This window comes from Anguilla anguilla, chromosome 1 (assembly GCF_013347855.1).
Source record: "Anguilla anguilla isolate fAngAng1 chromosome 1, fAngAng1.pri, whole genome shotgun sequence".
Taxonomy (NCBI): domain Eukaryota; kingdom Metazoa; phylum Chordata; class Actinopteri; order Anguilliformes; family Anguillidae; genus Anguilla; species Anguilla anguilla.
The window spans coordinates 47,080,235-47,100,182 of NC_049201.1; the positions used below are offsets into that span (position 1 = coordinate 47,080,235).

The 19,948-nt window shown below is 47.6% G+C and overlaps 1 protein-coding gene across 1 annotated transcript in view; it reads right to left on the reverse strand.

Moving 5' to 3' along the window:
• Positions 1-29: 29 nt before the first annotated feature.
• The window catches only part of si:dkey-22o22.2 (neural-cadherin), a 102,967-nt gene continuing 83,048 nt past the window's right edge, over positions 30-19,948 (reverse strand). The window contains exons 18-33 of the mRNA XM_035416595.1: positions 18,211-19,828; positions 17,597-17,693; positions 15,763-15,947; positions 14,894-15,126; positions 12,249-12,526; positions 11,797-12,011; positions 10,039-10,166; positions 9,299-9,426; positions 8,955-9,078; positions 8,132-8,312; positions 7,171-7,337; positions 6,586-6,850; positions 5,917-6,097; positions 5,213-5,466; positions 3,561-3,718; positions 30-2,737 (exon numbers count right to left, since the gene is read on the reverse strand). Coding sequence (XP_035272486.1) covers positions 2,243-2,737; positions 3,561-3,718; positions 5,213-5,466; positions 5,917-6,097; positions 6,586-6,850; positions 7,171-7,337; positions 8,132-8,312; positions 8,955-9,078; positions 9,299-9,426; positions 10,039-10,166; positions 11,797-12,011; positions 12,249-12,526; positions 14,894-15,126; positions 15,763-15,947; positions 17,597-17,693; positions 18,211-19,828 — 4,707 coding nt within the window. The 3' untranslated portion in view covers positions 30-2,242. The remainder of the gene's footprint in view (positions 2,738-3,560; positions 3,719-5,212; positions 5,467-5,916; positions 6,098-6,585; positions 6,851-7,170; positions 7,338-8,131; positions 8,313-8,954; positions 9,079-9,298; positions 9,427-10,038; positions 10,167-11,796; positions 12,012-12,248; positions 12,527-14,893; positions 15,127-15,762; positions 15,948-17,596; positions 17,694-18,210; positions 19,829-19,948) is intronic.

Sequence of the window (19,948 nt, forward strand, 5' to 3'; positions counted from 1 at the left end):
GAAAAAGAAAACCATAGACGGCTACGTGATGCCTTGAGGATAATCTTTTTATTAAAATTCATATACAAAAGGATGTTAGGTTGCTATAAACAGGAGTATGTACAGTATATACAGGGACCGGAGCTGTCCTGAAGGGAATGAGAGACAACAGTCACTGGATGGGAAGGTGTCACCACAAAGTCACCGTGTCATCGATACCGCACTACATCTTACATACACAACATGCATTACGGTGCAGTGATGTTACTGCCTCACATTACTATGATGGGTGATGGAAAGTGCAACAGCTTGCTCACCATCTTTTATTCAGAAACACTGGAGATATGAAGTGGTCTTGAAGTTAACAGCTTTCGTTTCCTTTCAAGGAATTACAGTTTGACTGCATGATGAATTGACTGTTTCCCCTCAAGAACTGAAGGTGTCGTTATAACCTTACATAGTGGGATTTTTTTTTTGTTGTTTTTTTACTGGAGACAGCACAATATTATGCATGCCTGGTCTTCAGTTCAGGCAAAAATGTTTGCCTAATGCTCTCCCAAGTTAAAGGACAACATTTCACATTTCTTTTTTTTTTCTTTTTTTTTAGCAAGAGTCACACTGGATTCATTTTGCAATAAAAATATATCATGAAAATATTTTCGGCAGATAGTTGTAGCATTTTGCCTTTTTTAAGTCAACAAAAATATACCTATAAGGATTTGATTGTTGAACACATATATCAGTGAATACATTTCTTCCATGATTGCTTTTTCCGCATTGCAAGCATCCCCTCCCGGGCACTTCTATTCTGGTGTGAGGGACCCATTTTGGTAATGCTCTTCCCTCTGGCCACTCTCTTTAGTGAGACAGACCTCCTCTTCTTCTTCCGTTGTGTTACATTCTATCCACTTCATTAGGACATCAGGCAAGTGTTCAAAAGAAAATAGCAGGGTAATCCTTTTGCAGAGGTACTGGTGGCAGGGAGAGCTTGGATATACTCTGACATGCTGTGAACAGGCTGCGTACATCTCTGCCTCTGGATTTAACAGTGCCAAGACTACCTCTGCCAAGTGCCCTGCAACATTTTACACAATGAACTGCATCCCGGAAGATGAATGTGCCTGTCAAAGAGGGCGTGGCTTCGGAAATGTACAAAATGATTGGCATCTCAAACAACCAATCACAGAAAAGAACGAAACAGACACATATAGCCTTAAAAACATCAGCACAGTGTACAACCAGGGGTGGACAGATTGGAGTAAAAAAATAATTCACATACTTGTCACACTTTATAGTACACATTAGTAATGCTGAGCAAAGTATTCCCCCTACGTACTGGCACATGTAAAGCTTCACTAAGATGCTCTTTCCTCCCGATCAGCATTTTTAAGTTTGTATTTTTGGCAAATGGGTTCAGCAGTGCTATAGAGGAGATAGAGCAGCCTCTACTAGTGCAATTGGAACCGGATTTAAAAAGGTGAGCTTACACAGTTTGCCTGGAGAGGCCTCTTCTAGCTCCAATGAGGGGAGCTCTATCATTTCCTTTCTGAAGGACTGTGGATTATAGCAGACACCTGAAATGGCTACCCTGGAGCAGTGGTATCTTTCTGTCTGCCTGTCTGTCTCACAGACCAACAGACCATTATCTTCTTTCTCTCACATTACATACAACATGTAGAGAGTCATACCTCTAAAAAAAAGTCATTGTGGACTTATCAAAGTTACTCTTAAACATCAAAAATCAGCCTTGACCATAACAGTATCTAAAAAAGGCATATACAACATAACAGAAAAATAAAAAGATACCATCAAAGTCTTCCCTTCTGGGGGTGAGCCAAAACAGCCACCAAGTTCCCACTATGTAAGGAAATACATCACAACTTCCTTCAGTATACAGAAAGGGAGCTGTTGGATACTAGTGCTCTTACCTGTTCATTTAAAAACGCCAGGGCTAAAATAAATACAGTACATTTAATGTTTCACAGAGAAAACTCAATAAATAACCCCCCCTCCCCTTCACCCTGCCTCTCCAGTTTCTGTGGTTCCTATGCACCCCTTTCTCACATAAAGCTTTTACGACTTCGTTGCAGAAGCAGAAGTGAAGCTTGAGCTCTCTGAGATGAAAGACACTCTTTATCCCTTTCTTGACATTGCCTGCCTCCCTTTTACCTCCCCGAGAAAAAAAATAGGTTTAAATGGAGCGAACCATCGCGGACATTGACGATAACTCAAGTCAGGAGGACCTAGCTACTCTTTGTGGTCATCAGAGCTGGTCCTGGCTGTGGTTCTGGTTGTAGGCGTGGCTCTGGACGGCATCCTTGTAGGTGAGGACCAGCTCAGGCCTGTGGTACAGCTCCCTGAGGGCCTCGAATTTGGAGCCCCACTGGCGCAGGCGATCGTAGCTGAAGTCTTCCTCAGGAAGGGCCGAGCCCAGGGAGCTGAGGCTGCCGGCCGGCGTGCCCGAGCCCTCGATGCAGTACACCTGGTAGGTGTCCATGGGAAAGGCCAGCTCGTCGTTGTCGGCCTCCCAGATGATCCTGGAGACGTAGCTCTTGAAGTCCATGGGGCAGCTGGCGACGCAGGCCGCGCCGTGGTGGAAGGCGGCAGCCATGGCCCCGCCCCCCAGCCCCGCCCCCACGGGGTGCACCTCCTCCTGGGAGCCCTGAGAGGACTTTATGAGGGGCGCGGTGGTGCAGGATGAGGACTGCGACAGGCTGGAGCACAGGGGCCTCTTCAGCTCTGTGATGTCATAGGCATTCTGGCAGAGGAGGGGGGACAACCAATGGCAGACGCACGTCAAAATTCCACATTCCACTTCACACAAGTCCCTAACATTCATGTCTGTATTACATGCTTCATTTACCTTCTTTTCCTTATTTCTCTAACAAGTTATTGTCTGCCTTGTTTTTTTTATCATGCGCTTTTAATATGGAAATAAAAACTAAACAAAAATGATGAAATTGTTATTTCAGCTCTTTCATTTCATTACTTTTTTTAGTTTCAAAGTTTGCTAATATTTCAGTTTTGGCTAGACTGCAGTAAAGGTGTTTCTACTTTCCTCTGCATTTGGTCTAAACCAGGGTGGACAAAGGGGGCCGTATCTGTTTCTGGATTCAAGGCTTCTGCTCTTAATCATTTAATCAGCCCCGTCATTTACTAATAGATATTTTAGCTACATTTTTTGATAATTCATGAATGGCAGATGAAGATGTATTGTGTCCCAACATGAAACATATAATTGTGGACTAATCTGTCGTTAAACCAGCATAAGTGTATTAACTCATTTGGCCAGTTCAGTTCAGTTTAGAATTTCCCACCCCTGGTCAAAACACAAAAATATGTGCAGTAAAAACAACACACTGCTGCCACATAGTGGTGGTTACTTTAATACCACACCGTGAAAGACCTGCCAAATGCCTCTTACTACCAAGCAGTGCTGAGTTTTGCTCAGAAATTCACAGAGACAGAGAGCAGAACCTTGCTGCTTGCGTGACATCACTTAAAATGAGAGTTAATCAATATTTAAACCACTGAGGCATGTTTGGATTGCTTTATTCTGACGGCCGCGTGTTGGGCTGTACCTGGTCCTGCTCCCCGCCTCCCTCCTCGTTGTAGTTGAGGATGTTTTCGCGGATGTCCTCCCAGCTCTCGTGCTCCGCAGGGATGTGGTACACACCCCTCTTCTGGAACTTACTGCGACTCCCCTTCTGATTCCACACTGTCACAGCCACCAGTACAGCTAGAGTGAGAGAGAGGGAGAGGGAGAGAGAGAGAAAGAAAGAGGCACAGAGAGAGAGATCCTAGTTATATTATATAATGAAAAATTTTAAATGTAAAACATTAAAAATCTGAAAAAAAGAGAAACAGAGAATGACAAAAAGACTGCAACAGCTCCGTCTAAAGCCATACTACTTCTAAGATCAAGACACACAGTAAAGCCCTTCCCAACCAGGGCTTTGTGTTTGCATGTGCTTAACAGTTGCATACGTGTGTGAGTGAATGAGTGAAATACGAGTATGTGTGTGCGTGTGTGTGCATGTGTGTGTGTGTGTGTGAATGAGAGAATGAATGAAATACGAGTATGTGTGTGCGTGTGTGTGCATGTGTGTGTGTGAATGAGTGAAATACGAGTATGTGTGTGCGTGTGTGTGCATGTGTGTGTGTGTGTGTGAATGAGTGAATGAATGAAATACGAGTATGTGTGTGCGCGCTCGTGTGTGTGTGTGTGTGTGTGTGTGCGCACGGACAGGGAGGAGCACAAGAGGGATGGCTTGGCTCCGTGATTTACAGTGTTTACCCATTTCTGTCATTTATTCACTTAGCCATTCACGGATGACAAGTTGCATCTCTTCCCGGTTTTCAATTAAAAGGGGGAAGGAGCCTTAAACGCGGCTCCAGCGCCGGCGGAGGCGCCCCGGCAGCAGATAAGCGAGCGGCGGCTGGCGGTGGCCCCGCCACGCTCCCCAACCGGAGAGGGGTATCAATCGGATTATCTCTCGCCGGATGCCAGACGGGTGTCGCGCGTCGCTTTTTTTGCTTCGCCTGATGCATTTTGTTTCAGTTTCCTTCCGCCGGGCGAAAACAATTTCTTAAAAGGATTTCTGCGACACCCCCCCCACCCCCCTTCTCCGCTCCTGTGATCCCGGCAGATACGGGAGGCGGCGTACGACGGGGAGACCCGCGGGCGGCGCCGGTCTGTCAGCGGTGTACCTGTCGGAGGGTCGGCGCTCAGACTGCGCGGTGCAGCCCTCCCCACTTGTCTGCAGGTTAGCGCTGGCAATGCGGTTTACAAGAAACGCGCCACTGTGAGCCTTTTGGGCGGAACTTCATCCAAACTTTAAGAGTCTGTGACCTACCTAATGAGTATGTTTTGTGAGATGCAGCCTAATGTGTAAAATGTGGAAACAGAATGTTTATAGCACATGTCAAAACACCAATAATCATCCATTGCGTTAGATGGAAAGGAGTGCTGCATTTCACTTGTTTGGAGTGGAAACTCCAACTTGTTAACTGTTTCTCCACAAGTGTTTTGTGACCCATCTAAACTCCTCCAATGCCCTACCAGTGGGTTCCAACCCATAGATTTATGGCACAGGTAAATCCACTCTTATCAGCAGTATGCACTATGCAGTATGCAGATGCACTGACCGGAACAACATTTATTTTACGAGCAAATCAGCGAAAGTATGCTCATATGCAAGGGAAGTGGGCGGAGCCATGTTGTCATAGTTACCGAAGAAGACGAGCAGGCACATGCTGATGGCCAGGATGGAGCTGGGGCTGAGGGCAGCCAGCCGGATGGCTTTGACCTGGCTGACCTCACACCACTGACCCCTGAAGCCCTCCAGACAGCTGCACTGGATGCTCTTGGGGGAGTGGGCAACACAGGTGCCCCCGTTGCGGCAGGTGGTGGGTCCGCACGGGGACGGGGCGCAACGCTGGAGCCCTGAAATTTCATCCGCTACCGTCATCTGACCTGCGGGGCACCTTGAGGATCACACGGAGCACACGGTTATTCCTGTACTGCTTCTGAAGATTTTACAGAGTGTATACTTCTGGTATTATTATACTTCAGGCAAGTTTTTGTCAAAATATTTTAAAACATCAAGCAAATTTAATTAAGCCGAGCATTTAACCTCCAACATTCACATCATAATTCCCAGTATGAAATAAGAGTAACTCCTACTTATATCACAGTTTGCATGAATATTATATAATCCTTAACTTTCGTCTAGCTAAGGTGCATTGAGTTAGAGTACAATAAGAGTCTTTAAAAAACTCAAAGTAGTTAAAAATAAACTTTACAGTTCAAAGGGTGACTAAATATGGCGCCCAAAGCTAAACACAACATTTTTTCCTCTCATGCTACTGGACACAGTGAGCAAATTGAAAAGGTGACATTGGAGTCAGGGGTCAAGTTCAAAGTTCAAAGTTCACCTGCACTCGTGCTTCCTCCACAGGTCCACGCAGTACAGGGGGCTGCGGCAGGGCCGTCCGCTGCAGGCGTCTGAGTGGCAGCCCCCCTGGACCCCGCGGCGCTCCAGCACCGTGCTGAACTCCGTGCTCTGCCCGTCCAGGGGCAGCGAATGCCCGTTCAGCCGCACGTCCCGCACGCAGCCTGCCCGGGAGAGGATTCGGTCATGATCTGACGGGCCCACATTTGCATTTATTTTCTTCTTAATGCATTAGTTCTATTATTCCTGTTGCTCCTTTTGAAAGGATTCGTGTGCCACATTTGCTATTCAAGAAGCTCTATTCAGATAATGTTAATTATAATCAGTTTATTATTGTCTTCCCTTTCAGGTTGGCATCGGAATCATACACAAGGGCTGTCTGGGCCCCCAGGGGCCACAGGACCAGGACCAGGGTTTTCCATGTGTACACCTTCTGCCTCCCGTATTCAGAAAACAAAAGCAGACAACAAAACCTCACTCACTTCCTTAAGACTCCTCTAACTGATTAGTGTCACTTAAGGAATATTTGTGAATAGGAGCATGAACACTGAAAGACAAGAGTGACCCTAATAGCCTCTGACATCTTGCCCCTTGTCAGGGAGAGAGGTGGAGGGGTGGAGGGGTGTGGAGGAGAGGAGGAGTTTCCCCATACCCTGGAAGTCCCCGTGCTGGCCAGGGGAGAGGCTGTTCCCCAGCACCACACTGGAGGGGTGCACCACGATCTCCCGCTTGTGGCCCAGGGCGGCGGTGACCTCTCGCGACCCCCCGCCCTGCTCCAGCCGCAGGGTGAAGAGGTTGTCGTGGCGATGCAGGCTGAGCTGGACCCACTGGCCCCCGTCCACGCGCTGGCTGGTCAGCCGCAGGGCGTGGGCACCGTCGCCCAGGTTGGCGCGCACGCTCAGGTGCCCGTCCAGGATCTGGCAGGGAGGCGCAAGCCACAGAGATGAAGGCGCTGCAGTTTATGTCCATAAGGTTACGGGTTCAAATCCCTGCCACATCGCTGCTGTTCAGCTGCTCAAAAAAGGTGCTCAACCTGATTGTTTCTGTACATTTCTAGCTGTATTCAAGGGATCATCTGAATAAAATGGAAACAGCTTAAATCCTGCATTCATTACAAAAACAAAGGACGAAACAGAATGGGGTCAATTGGCCATACACAGATGGGACATGTTTTTTTAAAATGGCAGTTATATAATTATTGTTTCTATTATGGGAATAACGGCTGGCCTCCTCCTACCTCCAGCGTGATGTACTCGTTACTGTCCCGGGAGGCCATGCTGAGAAGGGTGCCCGAGGAGGCGCGGGTTCGGAGGAGCAGCTGGGCGTGGGTCTGCCGGGGGCTCCCGCCCCCCCTCAGCTGGTAGCGCAGCATGCTCTCCTTCTCAAAGGACCACTCGGGAAGGGCTGGGGACCAATTTTGGGGGCGGGGGGGGGGGTGTTAGTATGGTATAAACTGCAATACAGTTGGCCCAATCACCAGTCAGATTCACAACAGAGCTTCCATATCACAAGTGACATCACTTTCTCACGGTGACATTACACAATTGCATCTGTGCTTCTTTCAGCTAACCAATAAAGCAAAGCGCTATATCGAAAATATCAAAAAGCAGAAAACATCCAGACGCGGTGCTGAAACAGCATCTGAAGGCTGGGAGAGGATGATGTGAGAAGTTAGCGCAGACAGACATTAAACGAGGCAGGATTGAGCTTCCTTTCTTGTGAGCCTTTTCTTGTTGCTTGGGGGAGCGTGGGAACTCTACCACAAATCCCACAGGTAATCCAGTCTCCTGGTAATTACCGTAGCCTATAACACACGGGAGACGCGCAGGAGATGTGCATGCAGGCAGCCACCACACACAGTCACACACATAGGTCCACACACGGATCCACACACAGATCCACACACAGTCACACACATAGGTCCACGCACGGATCCACACACAGATCCACACAGTCACACACATAGATCCACACATGGATCCACACACGCACAGGCACATGTACACACCAAACACACAATCACATATCAAAACATACACGCGCAGTTACCTACAGACACACAAAAAACTACTTACTACTTGCATAGAAAATTATATTATGTGAATATGTACAATAAAAAAAGGAGCAGGCGGACAATCAGACACACACAGTGTCCTTACAATATAAAGATGTGTACGTGCGCACACACACACACACACCTTTGTCACACTTGTGCCCGCTGAATCCTGGGTGACAGTCGCAGCTGAAGGAGCCCCACTCCCCGAGGCACTTCCCGTTCACGCCACAGGAGGGCCCCCCGCCCGTCAGACACACGCCGTCGGTCAGCCCACAGCCAGGGGCGGTGTTGAGACTGTCGGCGGGGCTGCCCAAGTCATACACCTGCCAGAGACACAGAGAGGCACTCTCACAAAGGGCACATGGACGCAGCCCCACACAGAGCAAGGCCTGTCACCCCACTGACCTCCTGTCACAAAGAGGTTCAGGATCACCTCCCCCATTGACCAACGGCGGCCCCAGAGTGTCTGGGTGACCACGCCCCCCAGGTCTCAGCACAGGAGAGCCACTCATGCATTCTCACGTACATGACTGTGGGCTTCGGACTAATTTTCCTGTGGATTTTTGGTAACCCCGGCAACCATGTGGCCTGCTCACTCCCACGGTACGATACTGCAGTTGCTATATTGCAGACATAAGCAAACTGTGGTTCAGACTTTTTATGGACTATCGCCTGTCTCCTCTCCAGTATTGAATACACAGTTGCGTGTTCGGTTCCATTGCGGGAACATTCTCCATTGATTTCATTTCCAAACACAAGTAAAGATACTGGCACGTTTTCCACCCTGCAGCCCACCTCCTGCGCCACCACATCCCCTTCACCAGAAGACAGGTAGGCTATACTGCTGAAGCAGGCACATTACAGGTTCCCGATAGACCACAAGGGGCACTGGTGAGTGATGAGGTAAGAAAAGAGAAGCAGAAATGGAAATCCATGAAGAAGAGCAGGCACGGAGAGCCACGCACCTGGCTGTCCACCACCAGATTCCTCAGACACCCAACGAAACCCTTGAACTGGGGGTGCGTCCGACGGTGAGGGACAACCTCCTTCACACCCCCCAGCTGCAGGGGCTGGTTCACATTGAGAAACCTTTGGGGGAGGGGGAGGGAGGAAGAAGAAATGATTAGGATAAAATTAACCAATCAGCACAGGCAAAGACAAGCATGCATTCTGCCAATTCATACTAAATGTAGAGTCAGGAGAAACAGAAACAGAAGTTATGCAAATGTATATAACTCCCACACTGGCATGCTATGAGCCCAACGTGTTCTAAAGACTGATGAAGGCTCTGTGTCTCTGTCTCCCTCACCTCTCTGTGCCAGGAGTCTCTCCAGACACCTTGCAGACGGACTGGTCAGTCTCCAGCACCTCCACCCCCAGGCCCTCCACCTCGTTGACCATGGCCCCTGAGCAGCGGTCCAGAACGAGCTGCACCGTCTGCGGCAGGAAACAGGCCCGCGTGAGTGACACGGCTCTCCCCCCCTCGGGACCCAAATACATTCTGGGGCACGCAACCTCCTACTTCCTCAGAGATACATCCCCTGACACCGACCCCCTTGAGGCACCTACCGGAAATTATACACGCGAGACGAGTGAACCAAAAATATACAATGCTGCTAAACCTGGCAGAGTTGGAGGAATTATATTTAGGTACTCAGTTGTGTTTTCCTTCAAATTTTTACATCTTAATTGCTTTTCTGGGAGCCCCAATGGTGGCTGACGGAGAGTCTGAACTGGAGTATACAATAGTGCAAACCTCCCTCGTGTGGCTAATGTCTTTCTGCAGTTTTCCCCTTATTGTCTTTGGCCCTGTTCTGAACTCTGTAAAAATTTTAATCTGATGCACATTATATATTCACAAAGCAGGCATGGCCCAGTAGAACTGTAACAGTGAATTTTCTGTAACAGAGCACAAATAATATAACTGGATGGGAAGTGAGAGCTGTCCATCTGGTTAGTTTATGGAATCTCTGACTGTACTGTACTGTAGACAGGGTATTATATTCAAGGCCTAGCCCTGATCTTTCACCAGCCTACATGAGCGCAGACCTTGCCATCGCTGATTATATCGAGCTGGTGCCAGCGGCGGTCGGTAACTGTGGCCCTGGAAGGCAGCTGCAGCATCAGGGTCCCCGAGCCATGGCTAATGCTGAGGGCCGGCACCCCGTTCTTCAGCTCTGGAGACGAGAGCATCAAGCACAGACTGTTCACACTCACACCGCCATTAGCACAACACCCCATTGATCACACCATGAAACACAGACACCAGTGGCTGGGCAACATCCAGGCCCGTGTTCTTGGAGGGGAGGCAATGATAAATCACAGCTTTCTGTTACACAGCACAATATCGCCAGTGCCAGAGAATGAATAATATTGCCGTTTTCCGTGATCTCGGTACACTCAACCAGTCTGCTGCCTGCTTTGAACCTTCCCAAGATTACTCCATTAAAAGTTCAGCCAGAAAACGTACTTGTCCTTGCTTTATTCCGTTGTGTCTTACTCCTTTGTTTTATCTGGACAAAGTTTTAAGCTCTTTGTCCAGATATGTATGAAAGGCACTTCATTATTATTATTATTATTATTATTAGTATTATTAGTAGTAGTAGTAGTAGTAGCAATAATAGTAGTAGTAGTAGTGATAGTAGCAGCAGTAGTATAAGAAGCAGTAGTAGTAGTAGCAGTAGTAGTAGTTGCACTTTTTGTACGTCGCTTTGGATAAAAGCGTCTGCTAAATGAATGTAATGTAATGTAATGTAATGCAGTAATAGTAGTAGTAGCAGCAGTAGTAGTAGTAGCAGTAATAGTAGTAGTAATAACAGTAGCAATAATAGTAGTAGTAGTAGTAGTAGCAGTAATAGTAGTAGTAGTAGCAGTAGAAATAATACTAGTAGTAACAGTAGCAGAAGTAGTAGTAGTAGCAGTAGCAGTAATAGTAGTAGTAGTAGCAGTAGCAGTGGTAGTAGTAGTACTGGAGCAGTAGCAGTAACAGTAGCAGAAGTGGTAGTAGTACTGTAGCAGTAGTAGTAGTAGTACTGTAGCAGTAGCAGTGGTAGTAGTAGTACTGTAGCAGTAGCAGTAGTAGTAGCAGTAGCAGCAGCAGTAGTAGTAACAGTAGCAGAAGCAGTAGTAGTAACAGTAGCAGAAGTGGGAGTAGTATTGTAGCAGTAGTAGTAGCAGTAGCAGTAGTAGCAGCAGTAGCAGTAGTAGTAGCAGTAGCAGTAGTAGCAGCAGTAGCAGTAGTAGTAGTACAACAAAAACTCTGCTGAAAAGAGTTGGCGACTGACTCCAATTGCTCTCTGATACGGCAGTCCTCAGCACGCCCCTGTATTAAAGGTATTTACGTGATCTTTCAGTACATCTATGGGGCATAACTACCCTGACCTCCAATAAAACATTGGCAAACACAAGCGCTGTATTGAACTGCGCCACTGAAAAATGCTTCACTGCAATCAATCGTGGTGAAGTTCGATTTCCTGTCTCCGATGCGGGAACATGGACTCCGCTCGATTAATTACACAACAACAGGCAACATGTAAGTAATGGACTCATCACGCAACCTTCATAATATCACCGCAGGCTCCCGCTAATCTTGTCCCAATGTTTCTGCAATACTGAAAATGCTAAACATTTTAGCGAAACTAACTATAGAACAGCCACCTCAAGAGAAGAAACACAATATACATTTTCAGTGCCACAAGTTGTCATTGCCATGGTGACACACACTGAGTCACTAATTAGAAACTTTCAGGAGGTTACAAATTCAGTATATCAGCATATACACAGTATTTCATGAGTTTTGATTCTCACCCAAGGCGATGAAGTCCTCCTGGTCTCCAGGCATCAGTGGCCCCAGGGGGCCATTGTAGAGCAGGAGCCCATTGGCTGTCTCTGTTATGAACTCCAGCGAGATGTGGCTCTGGAAGCACGGCCTTATGGGAGGAAACCAGGCGTAGCCATAGCCGCGGAATGTGTGCTTGGTCTGCTGGCACTCTGGTCCATCATACATGGGTGGACACTTACACCTGGGGAAACAAAAAAAGTCAACAAAAATGTTTAAGAAAAAAAAAACAAAGAGAGCACAGAGAGTTTAAAAATGAGCTTTCTACTTGTACTAGTCTTTGGACAAGTATAGAGTATGTTTCAGGTTTTTCTCCCAAAGCTGAAAAATGATCACAGGAGGTGTTTTGAGTCTAGAGTGAGGGAAAAGTGCGTGTATAAATAAGTGTAAGTCTTAAGCAGCGTGGTTCGGTGGCTGTTACCTGTAGCCCAGCTCACTGTCGACGCAGGTGCCCCCGTTCAGACAGGGGCTGCCGGGGTAGGAAGCGCAGGAGAGGTGCGGTCTCTCGCGGGCCGAGCAGCCGCACTGGGCCCTGATGGAGGCCGAGAGGGAGACCAGCGAGGTGTTCCCGCTGCTGAGCGGGGTGGGGGTGTGGCTGAAGCTCAGAGCGCTGGTGCAGCCGCCCGTCTGGCTGCAGTCGCTGTACGCGCACTCATCCACGCCCACCTGCACGATAGACACGCCCAGCGCTGCCTCCAGCTAAGGACAGAGTAGAGGTGTTTTCACCAATATGAGCATTGGGAAGATGAATGGCACTTAATTCAATGAAAATGCAGACATCTAAATCAAGACTTTCCTCAGACACGGGACTAGTAATTCCCCATGTTCACGCACAGTAGGGAGGTGATGGGACCGCCAGGCACGTGCACAGATAGACCTGAGGCAGAGCCTCGCCCCTTTGGCCTTCAGCCACAAAGTGCCCTCTTGGCAATTTCGTTTTAAAATTGCGAAACCTTTTCTTTATTTTCATCGGCGGGCAGACGGCTGTCCACAAAAAGCTATTTGCTTTTTATTGTTAAGGGCCCCATTCCTAAATGGTTGCACCTTGAGAAGCATTGTCCAGTGTGCACCTCAGAACGGCCTCCACTGACAAAAAAAGTGTCTCATCTCAGCATCCCTTGTTTCCAAGGCTGACTATCCTTCTATGCGCGTGACGTGCGGTGAATGATGGCTTGCTCTGTTTTGCCTTGTCTTTCCTGACCAGCAGAGAAAGGGCTATGGGCTATGCATGAAGAAACCACTAATAAAAGCAATATCCTCAATTTTATCTCAGCTAAACGAAAGCAATATCAGCTATAATTAACTTTATCTAAGTTAGTTATCACTAGGCTACCTAGCTAAACATCACCAGCCCACTTTTGTTGCTTAGGCCTCTACTGCATGACCGTGTGCTCGGGGCACTACGTTTCATCAATTCTGTCAATAATAATACTAAACGGGATAGGGCAGGGCCAGGGAGGAAGAAAGGGGGTAGGACGTAAAGCAGCTAATAGGCTACAGCTCAACTAGCTCAGTTTAAGTAGCGGCGTTCTTTTAAACTGATCATTAGCCTCAACATGTTTTCATTAATTTTCCTTGATTAATAAGTCTTCACTGCCAATGATCTAAATAATCAATAAGCAGGTAATCACAGCTTCTTCATATCATGTTAGAGGCAGTGAATGATAAATTCAATATAGGAAAATCATTTATAATCACAAAGTGAACATAACAAAAAAAAAGAAACACCACTCTGTTAACTACTGAGTTAGCTTTCAGTACAACCTGCAATAAAGGCTTTCTAAGAAAACTTGTGCTTCAAAATCATTTAAATGACAAAATCTACAGTTAGCAAATCTTTGCCATGAATATGTGAGTACGAAGAATGAGTACCCTTCTCCACAATTTAAAATAATTTATTAATTCACTTTATTTATACAGGGTCAGTTAACTGTGAATGCATCTTCTTTTGCAGCACTGCCCTGTAGATGCCCCCCCCCCCCCAAACCTGCATGTCTTTGGATTTAAATAATATCTTTGGATTTAAACAATGCGGATAAAATGTGCACAATTTTGCGATACAAATAATTTTATTGTTCACCTAATAGCCTAATTTAGGAGAACTGGTTATATCTGATGGTATTGAGTATTTTGTGAATTAATTGCTGCATTGATAATCAAGAAAATTACTGAAAACAGGTTGAGACCAATAATCATTCTAAGGGGTAGATTTCCACCCCCTCAACCTTCAGCTCCGCATCCACCACTTCTCAGTTTAGTCCTAGGCTAGCAGTCCACATATGTAAATAAATGAATGCATAATGTATTCATCTCAAATGTTGTCCTGTCATTAACCACCATTCCTCTTATCATGACACATAGGGTAGAGCATCAGCAGCAGTAGTGTTTACCTGCCTACCTTTGGGAATGGAAGTTTTTCAACCAGGTACATAGGAGTAGTTGTAGTGTAAAGCAGTGGAATGTATTTGTGCGTGTGGGTGTGGGTTGTCATGGTAATGTTGGGGAGGACGAAGGCAGGTGGGAGGATAGGTTAGGAAAAACAACAGTATCATAGCGCAGCCAGTCCAGCTTGACTGTCAAGCACAAAGTCAAATCAAACATTAGTTTATCAGTCACAAGACTGTTGATTGTTCTGAAATGCTCTCAAAAAGTATTGTGTGCGAATGCACACACATGGGTTCCCTTTTTTCAGCTTGAACCCCCTTTCGAACCTCCGTCCTTTCAAAAGTCTACGCACGGCCCAGGGGATGGCCATATTTCCCGAATTTAATGCATCATTTTCGGCCAACAAAAGCAAGGTGGCCACAGGCAAGGTGCGACATGGGGCGTGTTCACCTGCTGTGGGAGGCCCCTGGCATTAAAGCATGCTTTGAATCCAGCTTCTGACAAATACAATTTGTGACATTGTGAATTCTTTACGAAAAGCCACCAGTGCACTTCCCGTTTGCATGGTCTCTCACAACGGGCATGGAGCCAGGAGGGCGCTTTCCCTTGACTGCTTAAAAAGGTGCAAAGTTATTTTCGTGACAAGCCCGTTGGCGGGAGGGGGTAGGCAGGGCTGTTTACCTTGGCTTTGTGCGCGGCCACGTTACCGGTCAGCTTCTCGGGCTTGTAGTAGGGGGACCCGTGGGCGGCGAACCACACGCTCAGCTCACGGGCTTGCCGGCTGCTGTTGGCCACACTGAACACGTGGACGTTGTCCTCTTCCGTCTGCATCACCTCCGACAGGAGCCTTTTCAGCCGGGTGTACCTGCTCTCCTGCCCCTCTGGAGCAGCGAAAAACTCCTCTGCTGTGATGTCTACGGAAAACACCAGAAATTGAGAGAAAGTCTGCATGTGTTGGACAGATTTTACATAGCATCTCTTGAACTAACATTATACACTACACAGTTATGCTAACGCTGTTATGGAAGACTAGCATACAATCAACACATAATACCCTTTTAAGCATAAAAGTCAGTAACAGTGTTTGGTGGAATGCATTAAGAACAGGTCAAGTCAACTGCTGATTGATATATTCTAAACATCATTCCAAAATCTTTGACCAGGTTTAAGCTTTAAAGAGGACTTTGGTGAATCTTAAGATTTCTACAAATTGCCATACAGAGCAGTGTTTGAGTGAAATGTGAGACTGTAGGATGTACAGTAAGCCACGAGTGAAAACCAACCCTGTTCCTGGAAATCTACCATTCTGTAGGTTTTCATTCCAACCCTGACAAAGCACATCTCATTCAACAGCTAGCGGTCTGGCTGAGCCGTTAATTAGTAGAGTCAGATGTGCCAAATTAGGGTTGAAATGAAAACCTACAGGATGGTACATCACAGGATTTGGTTACCACTGGTCTAGGTGGGGTCACAAGGAGGTCAGCACAAGCAATACTGGAAGAAGAAACGGAAGATTAATCCTGCACAACCTGCCCCCGAGATATACTCACTGGATAAACGCACAGAGCCAGCGTTCCGCACCGCCTCCTCCTTCAGCTCCTTGATGACGACCTCTACGGTGGAGGTCATGTCTGGCCAGATCTTGTCTGTCACTCGGATCTGCAGGCTGTACGTCCCGGGCGGGGTTCCCTCTCTGACACTGAGTTGACCTGAGTTCTGGTTTAGGATGAAGTACCTGTGTGAGGGAGAGAGGAAGGGTAAGAGCTGACTCAAGATCAGTGGCACTTTGTGCTAACAAGAACAGCTAAGGCAGTACAAGCACAGCTTAACTGTAATGATGAGAGGCCAAAAATATAAAACAGGGTGAAGAGGCCTGCATGCTTATTTAGCTCCCAATATCACAAGTTTAATTAATAGGTTGTTTTGATCCACGTTCTGGCTCAGAACACTGTTTTATCAATACAATGTGAATATAAGTGAATATAACCCTCTTCCTCAGTGTCATAGTGTGCTCTCCAGCCATTCCAAAGGTGAAAATATACTGCAGTGGTGCGGATACAATCAGCCAGGCACCTTGCAGTGTAATGCATCCTGGTGTGTTATTGACTTCTTCATTATTACATACGTCTACTGCTGTATGAGCTGCGTGACAAACACCACCCTGGCAACTGCACTCCTCATTTAAGCTCACAATGGTGAGAAGAGATCAAGGACAGTGATCAGATTGGCGCTATATTTGGCCTTTTCTGTACTGACACCACCGTGGCACATGGGCGCCGCACGTCATCATAACCCAACATCATTATGCAGGTGCGAAACTAGCTCGTCACAGGGGCATCAGAACAGACAGAGGTTTTCATCATTAAATGACTGCAGCCGATTCAGAACACCGAAATAGGAACAGCAAATGACAACGGTCAAATGGCTTTAGCATAAGGACTGAGAAGAAGCCCATATTATTGTATGACCTCTGAAAACATGCATCTGAACAGACCAAGTGTAGAATATGACTGACAGGGTGATAATGACACGCCTGTCAATGTTTCTGAGCTCTTGTATCCTGTTAACCAGTTTACATTGTTATGCGTGTTACCACTATGTCAGTTATTGTGTGGTGTGTTATCAGCAGAGCAAATATAAAGAGAGAGAGTGCTGTCCATTAAAGCGAGGCTGCTGCTTGTTTTTTTGCTGCAGTTTACCTTGACCAAGGTCACCAAAGTTGCACTGCCACATGATCTAATTTGATTTTAGAAGTTGTTTAAAGTCATGCTCATGCAGCAGGGATTGAGCTCTGCACCACTGGTGACCTTCGGTGGCAGAGCCAGATGAAGTAATTAACTGTCAACTAAGCAAATAAAGCACTGCCAGGATCAAAGTGAAGTGATAGAGTACAGTGGGGATTCAAAGGTTGCTGAAGACAGCAGTAGACTAAACTAGTCAAATAGCATTGCTGTAATTAGTATATTATCTAAATTAACTGGGACAGTTACACTCCTTAATAAAAACTCTTACCATTTGGATAATAATTACTGAGTTCCTAGTGTAGCGAAACATTTTCTTGTCTCTACTTTCTTTCAGCGTTGTTTGACAGCTATTAATGAACCCAGGTTCCTCGCTACATTACAGGTGGTTCGTTAGTGGAGGCAGCTTAATCCATAACCCACTGCGTACCGTGAAACACAAGGCATAATGCATTCATAGTAATGAGAGAACCACCGCCTCACCACAAGTGAATTCCTGAATACAATTCTTTATTAACTATTAATGACCGTGCTCCGTGAGAAATTTCAGCCAATCACTGTGCTGTGTTCATAACCTTTCTCCTGCTCTAAGTGGCAGGTTTCGTAGAAGGCTGATTTAAACCTCAATAAAAGATCAAAGCACCTGGAGGAGAGTTTGCCTTCAAATCTGTAAACCTTCTCATTCCAGTCGTCAAGGTCAGGGGATTGAACTTGTCCAAGTACAGTTGTTGGAAGATTGCCTGGGGAAGAAACATCATTAGGTTGCTGATCAGAACCCCAGTATTGCCTGTCATGCACATGCAGCTCTGAAAGAGACTGAAAGAGAAAGAAAGAGGTCTCTATTTGAGATAAGAGAAACCCTGCTCCAAGTATGGACGCTGTTAAACACTACAACGAGGAAGAAAAAATACATTAGTATGCAGTGCCCTTATTTCTCCAAAAGCTAAATCGTAATGCTGTAATCCTGTTAGGCATGAAATCAACAGCTTTTAAAATTTGTCCGGTTTGTATGCCTCTTAAACCCGGGACTTAACTTAAGCAAATTGTTTGCTTCATGGAATGTTTGAGATACATGCTGAATTTTTATTACAAGGTAGGAGTCCCACCCAAGAAACCCCGAAACACTGTGTTTGAATGTTTCTTTACTTCTGAATTCTGTAGCACAGTAAGCAGATGGGAGGAAAGGCCAATAGATGGACAGGGGCATATGAGGAGCAATGACCATGGTAGAGAGGTGTCAAACACTTGGGCCCTCACCTTCGTAGCTGTACACTATGAATTCGGAGTGTCCGGCTGCATGAGGGTGGTCATTCCTGTCTCCAATTGTGATGGTCAGCGTGCTGGTGGAGCTCATGGGCGGGGTCCCGCTGTCAATCATCAGGATGGGCAGGAGGTATTCCTTCTGCCGCTCACGGTCGAAGGTGCGCAGCGCGGTGACCAGGGCGCTGCCGTTCCGCAGGTCGGTAAGGTTGAAGTTGGTGACGTCGCTGGTCAGCATCTGCAGGCGAATGGAGAAGGGCCCGCCGTTGGGGGCGGTGTCGCGGTCAGCGGCGTGCAGCAGGACAGACGTGTCATTCATCCGCACCACCTGGGGGGCAGCAGCGTTCTCCCACACCATCGGGCGGTAGGGCGCCTCAAACTCCGGTCCGTTGTCATTGACGTCCTGCACGGTCACCAAGACGATGGCAGTGCCGGTCAGGGCCGGGCTGCCCATGTCGGTGGCGTGGACCATGAGGCGGTGCTGCGAGATCTTCTCCCGGTCCAGGGAGTCTGCCACCACCACCCAGCCACTCTTGTCCACCAGGAACTGCTCGAAGGGGTCCGACTCGGGCGCGATGCTGTAGACGAATTTCCCATTCTGCCCAGAGTCCAGGTCCACGGCGGTGACCTGGGCCACAATGGTACCGACGGGGACGTCCTCAAACATGCTGCCCGCCTCGTAGAACTGGGGGAAGAAGACTGGGGCGTGGTCATTGGAATCCTCTACCTGGATGACACAGTAGGCCAGGCTGAAGAAATCCACGTCTTCCACTTTGACAGTGAGGTTGAAGGTGCGCTCGTGGGGCTTCTCAAAGTCGATCTTCTTCTTCAGCCGGATAGCGCCCCGCCGGTTGACCTTGTCTGTCTCCATGAAGAACTTGCGGTCCTCGTCGCCGCCAACGATGCTAAAAGTCATGGCAGCGTTCTCGCCCTCGTCGCCGTCCGTGGCTGACACCGCCAGCACCTCGCTGTTGATGTCCAGGTTCTCTGGCATAGAGGCCGCGTAGATCTTCTGCGTGAAGACTGGCGCGTGATCGTTAATGTCGGATACCACGATGGTGGCGGTGCCCGTCCCCGAGAGTCCCCCGCCGTCCTGGGCCTCCACCACCACCAGGTAGCGGTCCTCCACCTCCCGGTCAAGCGAGCGAAGCACGGTGTAGATGGTGCCCGTGGTGGGGTTGATGGAGAAGAGATTGAGGTTGATCTCGTTCCGGACATTCTGAATGATCTGGTAGGTGAGGACGGCGTTCTTCCCGGCTTTGGGGTCGTCCAAGTCAGTGGCTCGCATCTCCATGATGGAGGTATCAGCAGGAGAGTTCTCCAGCACGTGACCCACAAAGCAGCCGTCGCCCGCGCACAGGAAGACAGGGGCGTTGTCGTTCACGTCGCGCACGTTCATGATGACATCAGCAAAGCCGGTCAGCCCCGCCCCGTTTTCATCCGTAGCCAGAACCAGGAAACGCCAGACCGAGCGGTCTTCACGGTCCAGCTTCTTCTGAGCGTGAATGCGTCCTGTCAGTTCCTCGATGGTGAACTCGCTGCCTGCTCCCTGACCGTGAAGCGAATACCTGAGGGCGCTCTGGTCTGCCTCCTGGTCTGGATCTGTGGCTGAGACCTAAAAGAGAAGTCAAAATGTCTGAATCAGAATCTTTACCACGCTTACTAACTAGCAAATTGAGCGATTCATCCTGCTACTGCCATTCTGAAACACAGAAGAAGCGGAAGAGAGGAGCAT